We start from the raw sequence: 15,127 nt of genomic DNA, 5'->3' as shown, positions 1-15,127 counted from the left end.
GCTCAACCGCACCAAAGTGTCAAGTACGCACGACATTCGAGACGTTTATTTGAAGACGTAATTTCATCGTTTTTTTGACGAACCCACTTTCATGTTACACACTGTTTGAAAGAGCATATTATTTCAAAGTAAATACGGAGATTTAAAGAAATTCTATAAAATAGCAGCTGAGAAAATTGTCATTCTTTAGGAATTACTGTCGCCCGGCTTTGCTGCGCGCTAGTAGGTATTATTAATTAGTTTATAAGAGACGCGCGTGCAAATATGTTTGATTCCAAGACGGAATTTTATATATTTCTACGGCCAATCCACTTCCATGTTACATACCGTTTGAAAGCGCACATAATTCTCCACTAAATATAAAAGTTCAAAGGATTTCTATGGTCCAGGGTTGAGAAAATTAGGAAATTGTTCTTTGCAGCGCGAATTAAAAAACTAGCGATAAAAATGTTGGTAAAAAATCTCTTTTTGGGGGCACATTTTACGTTGATTCCGCCTGTTTTGTTACAAGGTATAAAGTTTAAGTTCCAATTGATCGATTTAGTACATTATTATTTTTGATAAATGTTTGGAAAGGGTTTTAAACAATATTTGAATTTCGAACGTTTAAATGATGGAAATGAGTCATATATGAATGTCGTGTTGAATGTGGTGCGTACTTCACAGTGGTAACAACCGTAAACAGTAAACCTTCAATTTCCATGTGCTTTCCTGTCGAATGTATACCATGAAATCAAATGTTCGAAATGAAAGCGACGAAAGTTCTGATGACTGTTCTGATACCACTGATGCAAATTCTAACCTCTCGTATTTTTCAAGTTACGAAAACCTCGATGTCCATCGCCTGATGTTAAGAGACCGTCCACGCACAGAGTCCTACAGAGAAGCCATGCTGCAGAATAGGACGTTATTTGAAGGTAAAGTTGTGATGGATGTAGGTTGTGGAACAGGCATACTCTCACTGTTTGCGGCAGAGGCAGGGGCATGCAAAGTATATTCTATCGAAGCAAGCAATGTTGCCTTGATTGCCAGGGACATAGTGAAACGAAATAACTTGCAAAACATTATTGAAGTGTTCAGCTGCCAGGTGGAAGACTTCATTCTACCTGGTTCTGAGAAAGTCGATATAATAATATCAGAGTGGATGGGATTTTATCTTCTGCACGAATCAATGTTGGATTCTGTAGTTCTAGCACGGGATAAATTTCTGAAAGAATCAGGATGTATGTTTCCATGCCTAGCTACAATATATGCTAGCCCTTCAAATCTAAATGGATTTTATAATGAAGAGATTAGTTTTTGGGATAATCTATATGGCTTTGATTTTTCTGTTGTAAGAGAGGCAGTGCTTCAAAACAAACAACAGTCACCACAAGTTATATTGGTTGACGGCAGTGAACTAACTGCAGAACCCGAAGTTGTGAAACAGTTTGATTTGATGAATGTCACCGTGGATGATATTATGCAATTCGAAAGCCAGTTTTTTACATCTAGTATACAGAAGAACATCTGTCGTGGTATAGTTCTTTGGTTTGTTTGTGAGTTTCCGACAGAACCTAAATTTAAAGGCAATTTAACTTTGTCAACTGCCCCCAGCTGCCCAGAGACCCATTGGAAACAGACTGCCATAGTCCTACCAACTGAGATCCACCTAGAAGCTGGTGATGTTATTGGTTTTAGCATTAAACTGTCCCAAAGCTCTTCAAATCATCGTCATTATAACATTCAGGTTGAAGTTCTTTCTGATGAAGTAGAACACCCAATGCCATGTAACTGTGGTTTAGCAAGGTGTAAGTTGATAAAAGCTTTTATGAAAGAACAACATGAGTTGGATGATAGTGATGAGGCTGCATCTATATCCTAGGTCAATCTTAAACAATGAAGAAATTCTCTTGGAATGACCTTATTTGGTTAGTTTTATTTCCAAAGTACCATGTTTTTTGTGACAACAAACTAGACTTGCTAGTGTAGCAAAGGATGCAATTTGCCCAGATGCACCTTATTTAGGTACTTTAATACTTAAACATACCAAGTTTACTTGTTGGTCTGAGCTAGCTAAAAGACTATGCTTGTCCTATATGAGATTGCTAATTAATTAAAATGAATTAACGTGGGTTCAATTTAAACTAACAACCACAGTCTTTTTGCTTTCTTGGGACTTTTTTGATGATACATATAGAGTAAAAACAAAGAACAAAGAACACTCAAAGCCCCATCATTGTTAAGCAATAGGCTAGCTTATAGTGTAAACCTCAAATAAGTTGTATGAAAGGTTGATTAAATCTTAACTATGTTTAGTTATGGTTACACAGAATAGACTAATTATGATCATGTATTTTGGTGTTTTTTTACAATTTATGGTGACTACCATAAATGTGGTTTAGAACTGGTCCCTAATGCCTCAAAAATTTGAAATTTGAACCCCATAACACATGGGGGTTCACAATGATAAAATGTCGGTCAAATTGCTTTGTTACTGGTCAGCAAATTTCAGTAAATCAACCAAGTTTACCAAGATGTTTATTTTAGTATTTACAAAATTAAAGCCCCCAATCCTCGCGTGTTTCATGCCCCAGCACCCAATGGATCACACAACTACTTCCCATGTGTTGTCCTTCAAAAGTTGCAAGTTTTAAAAACAATTTGTAGGAGTAATGTATGTTGATTTAAAGGATAGCTCTATAAAAAAGGTAAATTAATATTATAATTCTAAATACAATTCAAATTTTTATTAGATATCTTGAATAAAAGGCAATACCCAATAGAAATTTTCGGGATACATGGTTGGGAGAGATAGTTAAGAAATGGTGGTTGATATATATGCTAGAGGTGCAAGCAGTCCTATTCCAAATTATTTTTGAACAAATTTTGGAAGGTACATTTGAGATTTGAAAGGCTTCTTCAAATGACGTAATAAGTTTAAAAATTACTATTTCCCTATTTAAAGTAGCTCCACTAAAGTATGTTCCTGATTGGCAGTCTGGGCACATTGGCCAATGAGAAGTATGGATTATCTTCAACCAACCTCATAATTCTGGCTTTTTAATAAAGATCTCTAGATTATTAGTTTTATCACGAAACCGACCAAATGTTTTGGTGGAACCACTTTTCGTGATAGAACGTATATTGTAGTTTCCAGCATTTTGGCCATTATACTTTCTATATTTCTGTTGAAATACTTTTCTTTACAAATTCATGTAAAATACCAATTTTATCAAAACTTATATTGACCAGCGAATATAATTAAGTCAATCATGTAAGCTTAGGAACTTTCCTGAAGTTCTTCTTCCGTCGATTTCACCGAATTAAGACTTTTCGGGATACATTTAGTCACAATTTGTATTTCCTGGAATTCCTTTAAGTAACTAACTAGGAAAAGCAGAAAACAACTGGCGCCAATCCATTCACAGACATTGCTAAACACGTGTAGTTCATAACCACCATCATTCTGGTTCCAACGCAAAATTGTGTGAGATGGATGACTGTCCTTGAATTCTGCATAGGCAATCAAGGAAAACATCAGGAACAAAGATCCAGCTGTAATCATAATGCATGTAATTATGAGTCGATATATCCAGGCCAAACGATCATCCATGTCGAAAGCATGAAGTTTCCAAGTTATAAAAGACTGCAATATACTGTAGATTGCCGCAGCAATGAACGTCAAGACAGCACCAATGTCGTGTACTGTCGCGGAGGTGGTGTCCTATAAAAAACGAAATATAAGAGTTGCTCATTTGATATTCTTATGAAAAATGCGAAAAGGGTCCTGGCCTACTACTTGCTACACTCGAGAACTAGAATTATTCCTGGAAAATGCCCATCATTCCTATAATTGTGGCAGAAAGACAACGCACACTGACTCAATTTTCTCAATTTACCAACTACGATCTGTCTTTTTGTGAACCCCCCTCCCTTCACGCGATAAAAGCCCAACATCGTACCATCGTACCAACATCGAAAGGAGCCAAACACTACAATACACTCTATTGGCTTTTAGCGCGAGTATTTAGTGGACTTGGAGTCTTAGTCGAGCGGTTGCTGTGAAATACTCAGGTCGCTAATTTCTTTTGATATTATTTTATTTTTTACATAGAAATTCGTCGATACCGTCCTACACGGATGTGCACTTGGGCGTGTTTTGCGAGACTGTTTTATTACAAAGATTTACAAGCCACTTTATACTGTAGCTAGTAAAGACGAGATAGCTAGTAAAATAATTTTAAGGAGTGTTACGCACTAGGCGAGTGTATTTCCTAACAGAATTATATCTATAAATCGTGTTCGTTAGTTTCAGGTATTTTCTTGCGCGCCTACCTGAGATAAGTGCGCGAAACATTAGCGTGCATGATTAGGCACTACAGGCTAAAAGCACGGTTCATTTTGCGCGTGACGACAACAGCTTCATTTAGAGTTGGAGTTGGTTTTCTAAAAGTGAAGCCAAAAAAGCGGAAGACGGAAAAGGCTTATGAAGGTTATTTTTAGTCGTTCGTGCCCGGCCAAATATTTTTCATTGTTTTTCACCGCGGGAGTGATGGTCCTGGAAACCTCTAATTTTTGTGGGTTTTTCATTTTATAAGAGCAAAAACGGAAATAAATTTATTCTTTACGCATTTAACTTCGGTAACCACAACTACCCTCAGTCTAATGAGTAATGTTTCTTGAGAGTAAACAATTCATGTGCTAAACCTCAAGCAGCTCTGTTGTGAAGTTTTTGCTACTTGTAGATGTCATGTTGATATCAACGACCATGTAAATATTCAATAATTCTGATGATCTAAACTGGATTTTAATTCATTTTAGGTTGATGAGGATATTATATTGGCTGAATTTTTAACGTTCGAAACATCCACATGCCCATCCTTGCATATTGTTTACGTTCGAAACATAATGCGCATCCATATGGCCTGCAGTCTTGGGCTGCTTTTTTGTGTTGTTTGATTTTGACATCTGACAACAAACAGGTTAGTGAGACCAATAAATTTACTAACCAGTTTGGAACGTGTAAACGTATATTTCTTCATCGTCTAATATGATCAAGTTGTGACTAATTTTTAGCCTTTGATCGCGCTTTATCAATGGCGTCAGCATCCAAAGGTCAAAATCCGCCATATTTTTGCCTTCATCATTTCCTTTAGGAATCATGGTACAGCTCTGGCTAATTCTTAACTAGAACTCTAAGCGCGCGAAGCATAATGGAACGTGTGCGTATAAATTTAAAACTTATAGTGCATTGTTTTTATGATTTATCTTAGTCTTGTGTCTCGACGAAATGGCGCGATATAAATGATATCAGGAGATTAATAACATTACGAAAGATCTCGATCCAGTCGTACAAGCCTAACATACTTACTTGGGTTTAATAAAAGCGGATCAATCAATATACATATTTGTGTCAATCCCCAGCAATTTGTGTCATTCCGCAGATCATAGTGCGTGCGCGTCTTTGAAACAAGTGTGACCATGCAGTATTCGAGTCTATTCGCGAATGCACTTTACTACATACTTTTTTCCTATGAGCCAGACCGGTGAACTGTAATCAAATCCACTGACAAATTTTGTTGATTAATTTATTCTCATAGCAAGACTAATTAACTTTACAAAACCCTTCAATGATTTATTAATGTATATAGGCCCTACTACAAGCGTAACCACAGTTGTGGTTAAAGAATGAAGTTGCGCTGTGTTTACAAAATACAATCGTTCAATTAGGCGCGATGTTGGGTAGAAAACGGCATACGAGAACCACATGCAAGCATCCTGCACGCATTTGAATAAATTGATGTCAATTTTAGATGAAGCTTGCATGATTCCTTGACGAAGTCCATTAGCTATTTCGTTGGAACAATGACAATTAACCGCTGTAGACAGGGATTATTTAGTAATATCATGTAATACTTCTAGTCGCGAAGACTATATATAGTCCTGGGCCAACAAGCTGCTCTATATTTCATACCTCGCGTCAAACTGGAAAACGTCCAACCTTTAAAATCTGTGGACGGACAGTGGGCGAGTATTCATGCAATATTTCTTTGGCAAACATTTCGTGGTTTTGTATATAGTATCTGTGCTGCAACTGCAGTGATTATTTATACGAAATTTCAAGGGAAAAATTACAAACAGTTCGCTCTGGCTAGATATTCCCCAAGATGATCGGGTGTACAGCGGCATATTTTGCCCCCCCCCCCGCACGCTTTGCGCAGTATACCTAGAATTAGTGCATGCCTTTTTCTGAAATCTTTTAAAAAAATTATACGAATGTCGGAATTTAGACGTAGTGAAAGATTATTTTAACCGCATACCTGGACTGATGGGAAATTTGCAACTAAAGTGATGCCAATAACGTTCGTTGCTCCAGCGATGAGTGAGACCAAGTTTACTCGCTCAATATTCTCGTAAGATTTTGCCGCCTTGTACCTAACTTGAATGTATCTTATGTACATGATGACGAAGCAAAGGAATGACGAGATGTTCATAATTTCGGCAAATATATCACCTTCGGGTCTCCTTGTACCGGTGTTGCTGATGGATGGCACTAAAGGGTAAACATGGCCGACAAAAACCGAGTAGAAATAGCAAAATAGCACTCCTGCTAGCGTAAAGATAGCCCACAGTAGCGGTACTAAACCCAATCCGAGAGGAAAATCCATTACTTTGACCGAGAGATCAATGTCTAGATATACAATCAAGTGATCGAGCTTCTTCTATTATCGGCGAACGGTGAGTCTAGACGGGTTGAAGGCACAATCTACCGACTCAACTCGGTCACAGCTCTGCCTGTGTTTTCTTTGTGGAACATCATGTCCGACTTCTGGAGGATCGAGTTTTATCGTTGACACATACACGTATATGCAGCTGGTCACATATAATTTGGATTTGTTTGCGAAAACGTTTGTTCATCTGCCCTTCATTTGTACACATGGTTTTTCTCCTCATTTAAATTTTAATTGGCTGTCTACAGCGGCTTGGCTCTTAAACGTATGCATATGTATTTGCTGCAAATACGCTTAATAATTTAGCGCATGTTGGATCCGTTAATTATAGCCTATTAAATCCAAGGCTTTGCGATTGTGGATCGCGCATATAAGCAAGACTATATATATTCGTTTATTAACATCGTGAAAATAAAGTTTCTTGAAATTTTCTGCCAGCAATCATCGGAAACTATACACTTAAAAATACTTCGCTTATACATAGCTAACTACCGTGACACAAAATGATTAAACTCTATAAACACATTCATTTGCAACGGTACCCGTGCATGTAGTTACACCCATACATATAGGCTTTGATATACTGTTTGGTTTTGGTGTGATTTAGTAAAGGATACAACAGTAATTTAAATTTTTCAAAACGGTCAGTTTTTAATTTTTGGCGAATATATTCAGTGGCAGACGTTCAATATAGCACGTTTGGGGAAAATAATTATCATATTCACGGGCACGGCTAAAATGAGTACCCGTGCCCAATTTTGCTAGTTCTCAGGCTACCAAAACAAAGGCCGGGCACAGATGAATTGGGCACGGATACCCATTTTAGCCATGCCGTGTCAATAAATTGAGAGTAGTGTACGGCGCTTATATTTCTCGTAATCAAAAATTTTTAATGATCACAATTTCATGCAGTCTTTAACCACGTAGTTAACAGATGAACGATGCGTCAAGACGAACTACCATTGAAATTTGTCATTTAAATGGGAACTATGTGGATAATTCGTCACGACAGTTAATGCTTCTTTTTGCCCATGTTTACATATACAGACGAGATAGAACACGAACTATCTTTTTCTTGCCGAGGTTCGTCTAGACGGACGAAATGTCTCCAGTATAAATCGGGTCATTCATATACCCGGAACAAAATTTGGTGCATTTTTATATATTATAGTCATTATACATAATTATAATAATATAGTTCCACTAATTAGCTATGATATACATAACTGATGATCTCTTTTACATAATTATACTAATTTATTTGAACTTAGCATCAAATATGGTATAACAACTGCCTAAAATAGACAAAAACACTTCTCGATGTTTGGACCTGAGGGCCTTCGTATGGAGAGTTAGTATCAATTTATTACTCCGGCGTGAGCGACGGAGTTGAAAATTCGGCGCGAATATAACAGTATTTGAAAACTTAAATGCTCATTTACACGCAACGCTTCTATACTTTTAAAACACGCGGTGTGCTATCCCGAACAACATTTAGGTTCGCAAGGCTTCTAAATCAACGAGTATAAAAATAGTAGTGTTTATGTTCAGAAGCTTTTTATTCAAGACTGGGACGTGCGGCACGCTGGAGTTAACGCAAGAGCAGGCGTCTTGTTTTAATGTATATCACTTTTACAAAGTAATATACATAATTGATTCATCACTTTTAAATCGGTTCCCTGAAGCGATTTGCAAATGCTTGTTTAATTTAGAACCACCTTAAACGAAATGGATTTCAAGTTTTACTCACACGAGCTATGTGCAACCGTGCAAAACATCCTTCCTTCTTCAACCCATCAGCATGCATAAAATCAATTTTTCATTTCGGCTAAAAGTACGGAAATAGGCGACAAAACGAGAACAAGGATAAGCATGCGAGAATTCCAAAGTTTTCGTGTTATGGCACATTTTATTTTTAAAAATAAAAAAATTCTCATGCGTATGTTGAAGAAAGAGGTTTTTCATAAAATTTTGACGTATATTGGAGCCGTCTATCGGATTAGCCATGATGCGCATCCGGGCATACTTTTATTATTTTACAGTTTTTTAAAAAGATTTCATTATCAGCAAAATGGAGACGTTTTGTATAAGTTCGATGCATGCTTAGTTAATTATGAAGGGTAATCCAACATTAAAGCGCTCATGTGTGCCTGAATTACTCTTAAAACAAGAGTAATTTTTTTTAATTATAAAATAAGAATGTTCAAGCTATTCTATACAGCAGTGTTCTATATCTGTCGAATCTATCTATATATCTATCGGATTAGCTATAATGTGCATCCGGCTACTTTTATTATTTTACAGTTTTTTAAAAATTTTTGATTATCAATTAAATAAAAGTAGTCAATATAAGCATAAGTAAAAAACATTTAAGGTTTATTTTATTGTCGGTTTTACATTAATTCTCATTCATTTCCAATGAATAAAAATAGTTAATCCAACTTCTGGCGTTCTGCAGGCGTAAGTGGCGTTCGTGATTTACTATACAAACATGCAAGCGCCATTTTTTATGACAATAAAAAAACAGTGTTCTAGCTGTCGAATTTATCTATTTTTCAGATTAGCTATAACGTGCATCCGGATACGTCATTTAAACTAACACCTTTTTTCTCTGGATTTCCTTTCTGTTTTATTCCTTTCTTTTAACTTTAGATTTGTTGAAGTAATAGAACTATCAAATGAAGTATTTAATGACGTAATCATTATAGTCGTAGTCCCGTGATCGACTTGTAGACAACAAATATATCCTATTACATTTATATTTTTGTTTGAAATTAGTCTTCGCGCAACAGCAGTAAGGATTAAATCATACTGCATGCGCGCAACAATGGAAATGAAGTCTGCATTGATTATTCTTCTTTTTCTCAACCTTTTCCATATTATTCACCGCAGGTATGATTTTAATAACCCCATGTTTATAATGTTTATTAATTTATAGCTAAATTAAACTAATTAAATCATGAAGGGTTCGTTCAATCACAATGCACTTGTGTTGTGATAGCCTCGCGATGATTGTGTCATATTATACTCAAATTTTTGTTTTCAGGCGGCTAAATTTACGCCTGTATTCTAAAAGCTCACTCACACTCAAACTCATTGAGTGGGAGATCTTAATCTTCTCATAACGTTTCAATGGCGGTATTTCCAGCCGAACAGGGGCTTGATTTTCAGTGATTTACCTTACATCTTTCCATCTATTCAGAAAAAACGTTCTCATTGATCAGCATTAACGAAATTTATATGTCACACTCGATGAGTATGAGTGTGAGTGAGCTTTTTGAATACAGGCGTTAGTGTCGAACATTTCAATAACAAATATTTTTTTTATATTTAGCTTAGCACGAATTGGACTGGATGTTATTTTGGGTTATACATCTATATTTGTAAAGATTATATATTATATTATATAAATAACTTGCGCAAATAGTTGTGAGCTAGATCAGATAAAAGTAAATATAATGCAGTAGGGTAATAAAGATGGTAGAAAATTCTTTGAGGTTTCGCAGAATTTGGCTTCGATATAATGATTAGCAAAGAAAGAAAAATGTCGCTAAACTGCGCTGTGCTGCCTGTAATATAATATTCGGCTAAATTAAGGACGCGGCAGGCGACTATAAAAATATGCTGATCTCATTGACTACTAGTGCTCAGGTGACTCGAGAAAACTTTTCATGGTGACACCTTCTCCTTTAGTGAATGAATTAATTTCGTAAGCGTTTTATGCTGCAAGGTTTTTTGCGCCCTATTAGAACCGAAATCAATAGAATTGTAGTACAACTTCCTTCTGTTGAATATCGGTCACCTACAGCTGAACTTACATAATTTCGTCAGATAACAGAATGGATTCGCCATAATTAGGCTATTATGAATTAACATATCAAATGGCTCTTGCTATTAGATCCAATTCCGCCCTATTTAATGAAATTATGCGTTGATGAATAAAGATCTGCATATAATAACAAACCTGAAAATTAGCATGTCGTTACATCACGGTTATGTCTTCTAACCATGGGAAGTTGCTATTAATTCTAGTGCCTACTTTGAAGATATTTGAGAATTTAAGACCTTTAGATAGTTACCCTTGTGAAGAACTTAATTCGTATCAATCAATAAATCAGCTTATCGCCCATTTCACTCAACAAAGACAGCTCATATTAAAAAGTGAGATTTTAATGAGTATGGATCAACAAAAAGTCACGCTACTTGCACTACATGATTTAAGCGCGGCCTTTCATACAGTAGATCTCAAAATATAGGCACACTGCAGGCTTTTGGGCCAGGTTTCGGCCGTTTGGCCTCATTAACTACAGTTTTGACTATGTCACATGAGGGATAAACCTTTTAGAATTGCTTTTAGCGAAAAAAAAGAACAAACTTGGTGCATGGGATCTATTTCAAGGTTAAATTTAAGGCTTGGTATCTTGGTGTACGGTTTGGGGCATGTTCATCATCGGCAGTTAAGATAATATGTATCATGCATATCCGTGATAATCCAAGATGGCGGACAGTTAGCTAATTTTAGTCAAAATATTTCATGAGTGAAAACTTGCAATCTGAACGAACGTAGTTGATATAATTATTTTTTTAAAATATTGTTCATTATTATAATTGAAATGACTTGCGCGTACTTATGTTCGAAAATATAAAGCAAGCATGTATTTAACAAATCGAACTCGATTTCCACCTTAACTTGCGGTTACTATTGTTGGTGTTTTTTGTAGCAATGGCGAAATCAATGACGGTGACTATTTGATCACTGTACCACGAGTATTGCGTGGTGGGACAACTGTTAATATTGGTGTTAATATTTTTGGAAATGTTTCTCGCGACGTGGAAATCAGTCTGCTTGGACGCTTTGGAATCAACGGTGGAGCGAAAGGCCATTTTCAACCAAATGAAATTTCAAAACTGGAACTGAAGGTTAGCCTTAACGCTGTTTAGAATAGCTAAAGCTTGGCCAGCAGCGGCTCTTCCAATGATGTCGTATCACAAAAGTAATCCGCCATCATGGATGGTAAGAGTCTTTTATTAAAAAAAAGTCACTACAAACCTGGGAACTTTGAACTGAGGTTCTCGAAGTAACAGACGAAAATGTATGTTGCCTCATGTACTACAATCGCATGTTTTATTTGCGTTTAACTATGACAACAGTATTTTACTACACAAAGTAAAACGATGAAGACAAACTAATTCCTGTTTTTATTTGAAAGGTACCAAATGAGTTTGTGCAAAGCGTAAGAGCAACGGTCGGCGGCAAAACATCAGAAACAAAAATTTCCTATGAAGAGACCACCCCTGTGAAAATTTTCATTCAAACTGACAAACCAATTTACAAACCTGGGCAAGAAGGTGAAAATTTTAAATTTTACCATACAATGATGCAGCAAACTAAACGATGCAGCCCCCAGTAGAAGGATCCACCATCGGGATACAATTTCCGCTTCTTAACGTATTACAGAAAATAAACATATCATGCATGCATATTTTGCTTATACATAGTACATATGCTACATGTAGGTCTAGCGCGCTTTTTCATGCAATCTCTGAAAACAAACTTCATGAGCAATAACGACGTTCGTTGGGTTCTTTTGAATTTTGCTCTTAAAACACCATCTATATTCTTGAAACAATATAATTAAAAAAAAACGAAATGGAAATTAAACGGACATTAACGAAGGATATAATGCAATTTGATGATGTTATCCTAACTGTGAAAGAGAAGTTATATAGGGGGTATAAGAAAAAACTAGAAGATTTTAAAACTGTTATTTTACAAAAATATCTCCAAAATGCAGTCACGTCTAAGTATTTTAGCGTCTTTTGTCTTGTCTAACAGTAAAAACTATCATAAAAGCGAACCTCGAAAAGCAGGAGAGCGATTTTTAAAAGCCTAATTTTTAATTTCTTGCGCAAAACAAAACGAGAGGTTCAAAATTCAAGTTTATATGAAGAGGTGAAACCTGCGACTCTTTCTTTTCTTAATTTTTTTAATTTAAAATTTTTCCATATAGTTCTTATGAGGATCATTTATGTCAATTCCGAGTTGAAACCAGCTGGAAAGAAGGTGATTAAAGTTAAACTATAGTATATATATAATTGAATTAAAGTAATTAAAGTTAAAGTATATACAGTATATACCGGCCGATTTTAGGGGTATTCTCTATTATGTGAAAACCAAATTTAGTGTCAACTGACCTTTGCCGTGAAAGTGGAATAAATCTACCATAGCCTGCCGCTCACAGGTCCAAAAAGAAATAGCCATCTCAAAAATGGCGAAGTATTCTTCTGTGTAAAAAGTCTGTGGTAATATTTATATATATATATATATATTATTATATAATATATTATTATATATATATTATATATTATATATATATATATATATATATGTATATATATATATATATATATATATATCCCAGCTGTTCGTTCATAGCATGTATATCAAGTCTACAAAGTTATCATGTCCCACAAAATCGAATCAAATTTTTTCATCATTCATGCAACCAACTGAATCACTGCGTGTAATTGTGACTGGAAAATATGTGAAGCATGATTTTTTGCATAATATATTTCTACTTTCTATAATATATCGATATATCAATATATACACTATATCAATATATACATGCACCATGGTGTACTCCGTTTGTCACTATATTATGGTTTATAGATTAATATATGCTGAACCGCATTAATATATTCATGATCAGAGAACGCATGTAAAACAGAATCAGGTCTACTATACAGTTGATACCTATGACGCACGTTTTGGATGAAACAAAATAATTGAAGCACTCATTAAAGCCGTTAAACGTGTCGTGCTATCACTGGAATACACTATCGATACTCTAGAAATGCACTCATGTATTAATTAAAAAAGTCCTGAATAAATAAATTTCGTACTGTATTTTTCTTATAGGTGTCATCAGTTGTAGTGGAGGTACGTTTTAAAAATGACAATTCCGATATCTCCATGAACAATACCGCAATGAGCAATATATTTGCGCATTTACCTTTTCGAATAATAATACATGCAGCTATACACCGTAAAAGCAGTAAATAATTTAGAATTGCTTTCCCCGAATTTTTTGGACTAATTTTTTATTGATTAAAACAATTTCGGGGTTGGGTTAAAACAACCAATTTTTCAGTTGTTTTCAGCGAATGAAATTGATCAAAAATGACGAATCTGGGACAACCAATTTTTGGTTGCATGTCTTATACGTTGTCAGGTAATATTTTGTAAATCCATTCCAGGAACCAAGTGGTTCGAAGATAATGAAGTGGACTGATGTTGAACTACACGATGGTAGGCTGAAGGTTTATATTAGCTTTACATGCATGCATGCATTCTTGGTTTTATTTAACTAATAAAAAGACGTACACTATATAATACCCCCGAATATGATGTCGGAATCAGTGGCGCTGCCAGCCCGATAATTTAGTCATGCTTATGCCAATATTTTGGTGTTCATTGACTGTGAAAACATTGACTGTGAAAGCAATTATAAATAAACAAGACGCCGTTCTGGCGTTAACTCCGGCGCACGTGCCAGTCTTCAATATAGAGCTTCTGAACATAAACAATACAGTTCGCGTATTGTCTCGCACGCATTTAGATGCCTTGCGAACCTAAATGTTCGATCGCGAAATTCAGAAGCAAATCGCAGTATAGAAGGTCAATTGTTCAACACTGTAAATAAACCGCATGATACATTCGCTTCGTCTTACACTTTGCCTTTGGAATTCGCCCTATATAGTTGTATTATTAAATCTTCGATCCTGTGCAAACTACGCGACGTGTCAACGCGCCAGTCAACGCGCCCATACACGACCACATCATCTTGAAACGGCGAAATAGCAGCGATATTATTAAAATAGGACCGGGTCTACATGTATTAAATATATTCTTACCCCAATTCAATCTAAACTTAATCGAACAGCATGAAAAGAACGGTTTATTTGTTCCTCTTGGAGGAATTGCCGTATCATGCGAGCGAAATCGAATCGCGCATTGGAAAATTAGCCAAAGCTGTGCACCACAACTCTTGGGAGATAAGACTGGGACGTAGATAAGTACGGTCACATACACATTTTAAATACTAGTATATTTCGCGCCATTACAGACTTGCGACGACGAAAAATAAAAAAAACAAAAACAAAACAAAACCGGGGCGAATTTTCAACTCCGTCGCTGACGCCGGAGTAATAAATGAATAATGGTAATGACTAAATCGTCAGGCTGGCTGCGCCACTGATTGGAATTCAGGTTTTCTATATGCTTAATGAATTTGCATGGCTGCATGTATTAAAGTCAGTTAACCGTAGGAAACTGCAATAACGTATAGAAATCTACCGCTCTCATCGTGATATTCTTTCCAGCTGCAATAAAATTAATGTCTAGATCAAAA

At 35.8% G+C, this 15,127-nt stretch overlaps 3 protein-coding genes across 4 annotated transcripts in view; 2 read left to right on the top strand and 1 right to left on the bottom strand.

Moving 5' to 3' along the window:
• The first annotated feature begins 689 nt into the window (after positions 1 to 689).
• LOC114523343 (protein arginine N-methyltransferase 1-like) lies at positions 690 to 2,308 on the top strand. Its single transcript, XM_028544236.1, has one exon. The coding sequence runs from the start codon at positions 719 to 721 to the stop codon at positions 1,862 to 1,864; it is 1,146 nt and encodes a 381-aa protein (XP_028400037.1). The 5' UTR covers positions 690 to 718; the 3' UTR covers positions 1,865 to 2,308.
• Positions 2,309 to 2,763: 455 nt separating this feature from the next.
• On the bottom strand, positions 2,764 to 6,904 carry LOC114523344 (DNA damage-regulated autophagy modulator protein 1-like). The gene is made up of 2 exons (XM_028544237.1): positions 6,303 to 6,904; positions 2,764 to 3,706 (listed from the first exon to the last, which is right to left on the bottom strand). Exons 1-2 carry the CDS (start codon positions 6,648 to 6,650, stop codon positions 3,263 to 3,265), a joined length of 792 nt encoding a protein of 263 aa, XP_028400038.1. The 5' UTR covers positions 6,651 to 6,904; the 3' UTR covers positions 2,764 to 3,262.
• Positions 4,916 to 15,127, top strand: part of LOC114523342 (murinoglobulin-1-like) — a 72,690-nt gene continuing 62,478 nt past the window's right edge. For both annotated transcript variants that reach the window (XM_028544235.1, XM_028544233.1), the window contains exons 1-6: positions 4,916 to 4,964; positions 11,435 to 11,633; positions 11,924 to 12,062; positions 12,725 to 12,777; positions 13,636 to 13,656; positions 13,974 to 14,025. In XM_028544235.1, the coding sequence (XP_028400036.1) occupies positions 12,730 to 12,777; positions 13,636 to 13,656; positions 13,974 to 14,025 (121 nt within the window). In that variant the 5' untranslated portion in view covers positions 4,916 to 4,964; positions 11,435 to 11,633; positions 11,924 to 12,062; positions 12,725 to 12,729. The remainder of the gene's footprint in view (positions 4,965 to 11,434; positions 11,634 to 11,923; positions 12,063 to 12,724; positions 12,778 to 13,635; positions 13,657 to 13,973; positions 14,026 to 15,127) is intronic.

The sequence above is a fragment of the Dendronephthya gigantea genome, unplaced genomic scaffold (assembly GCF_004324835.1).
Source record: "Dendronephthya gigantea isolate DGI-Jeju-01 unplaced genomic scaffold, DenGig_1.0 000027F, whole genome shotgun sequence".
In the NCBI taxonomy this organism is placed as follows: domain Eukaryota; kingdom Metazoa; phylum Cnidaria; class Anthozoa; order Malacalcyonacea; family Nephtheidae; genus Dendronephthya; species Dendronephthya gigantea.
The sequence above is the reverse complement of the archived record's forward strand: the minus strand, read 5'-3'. Positions and strand labels throughout refer to the sequence as shown.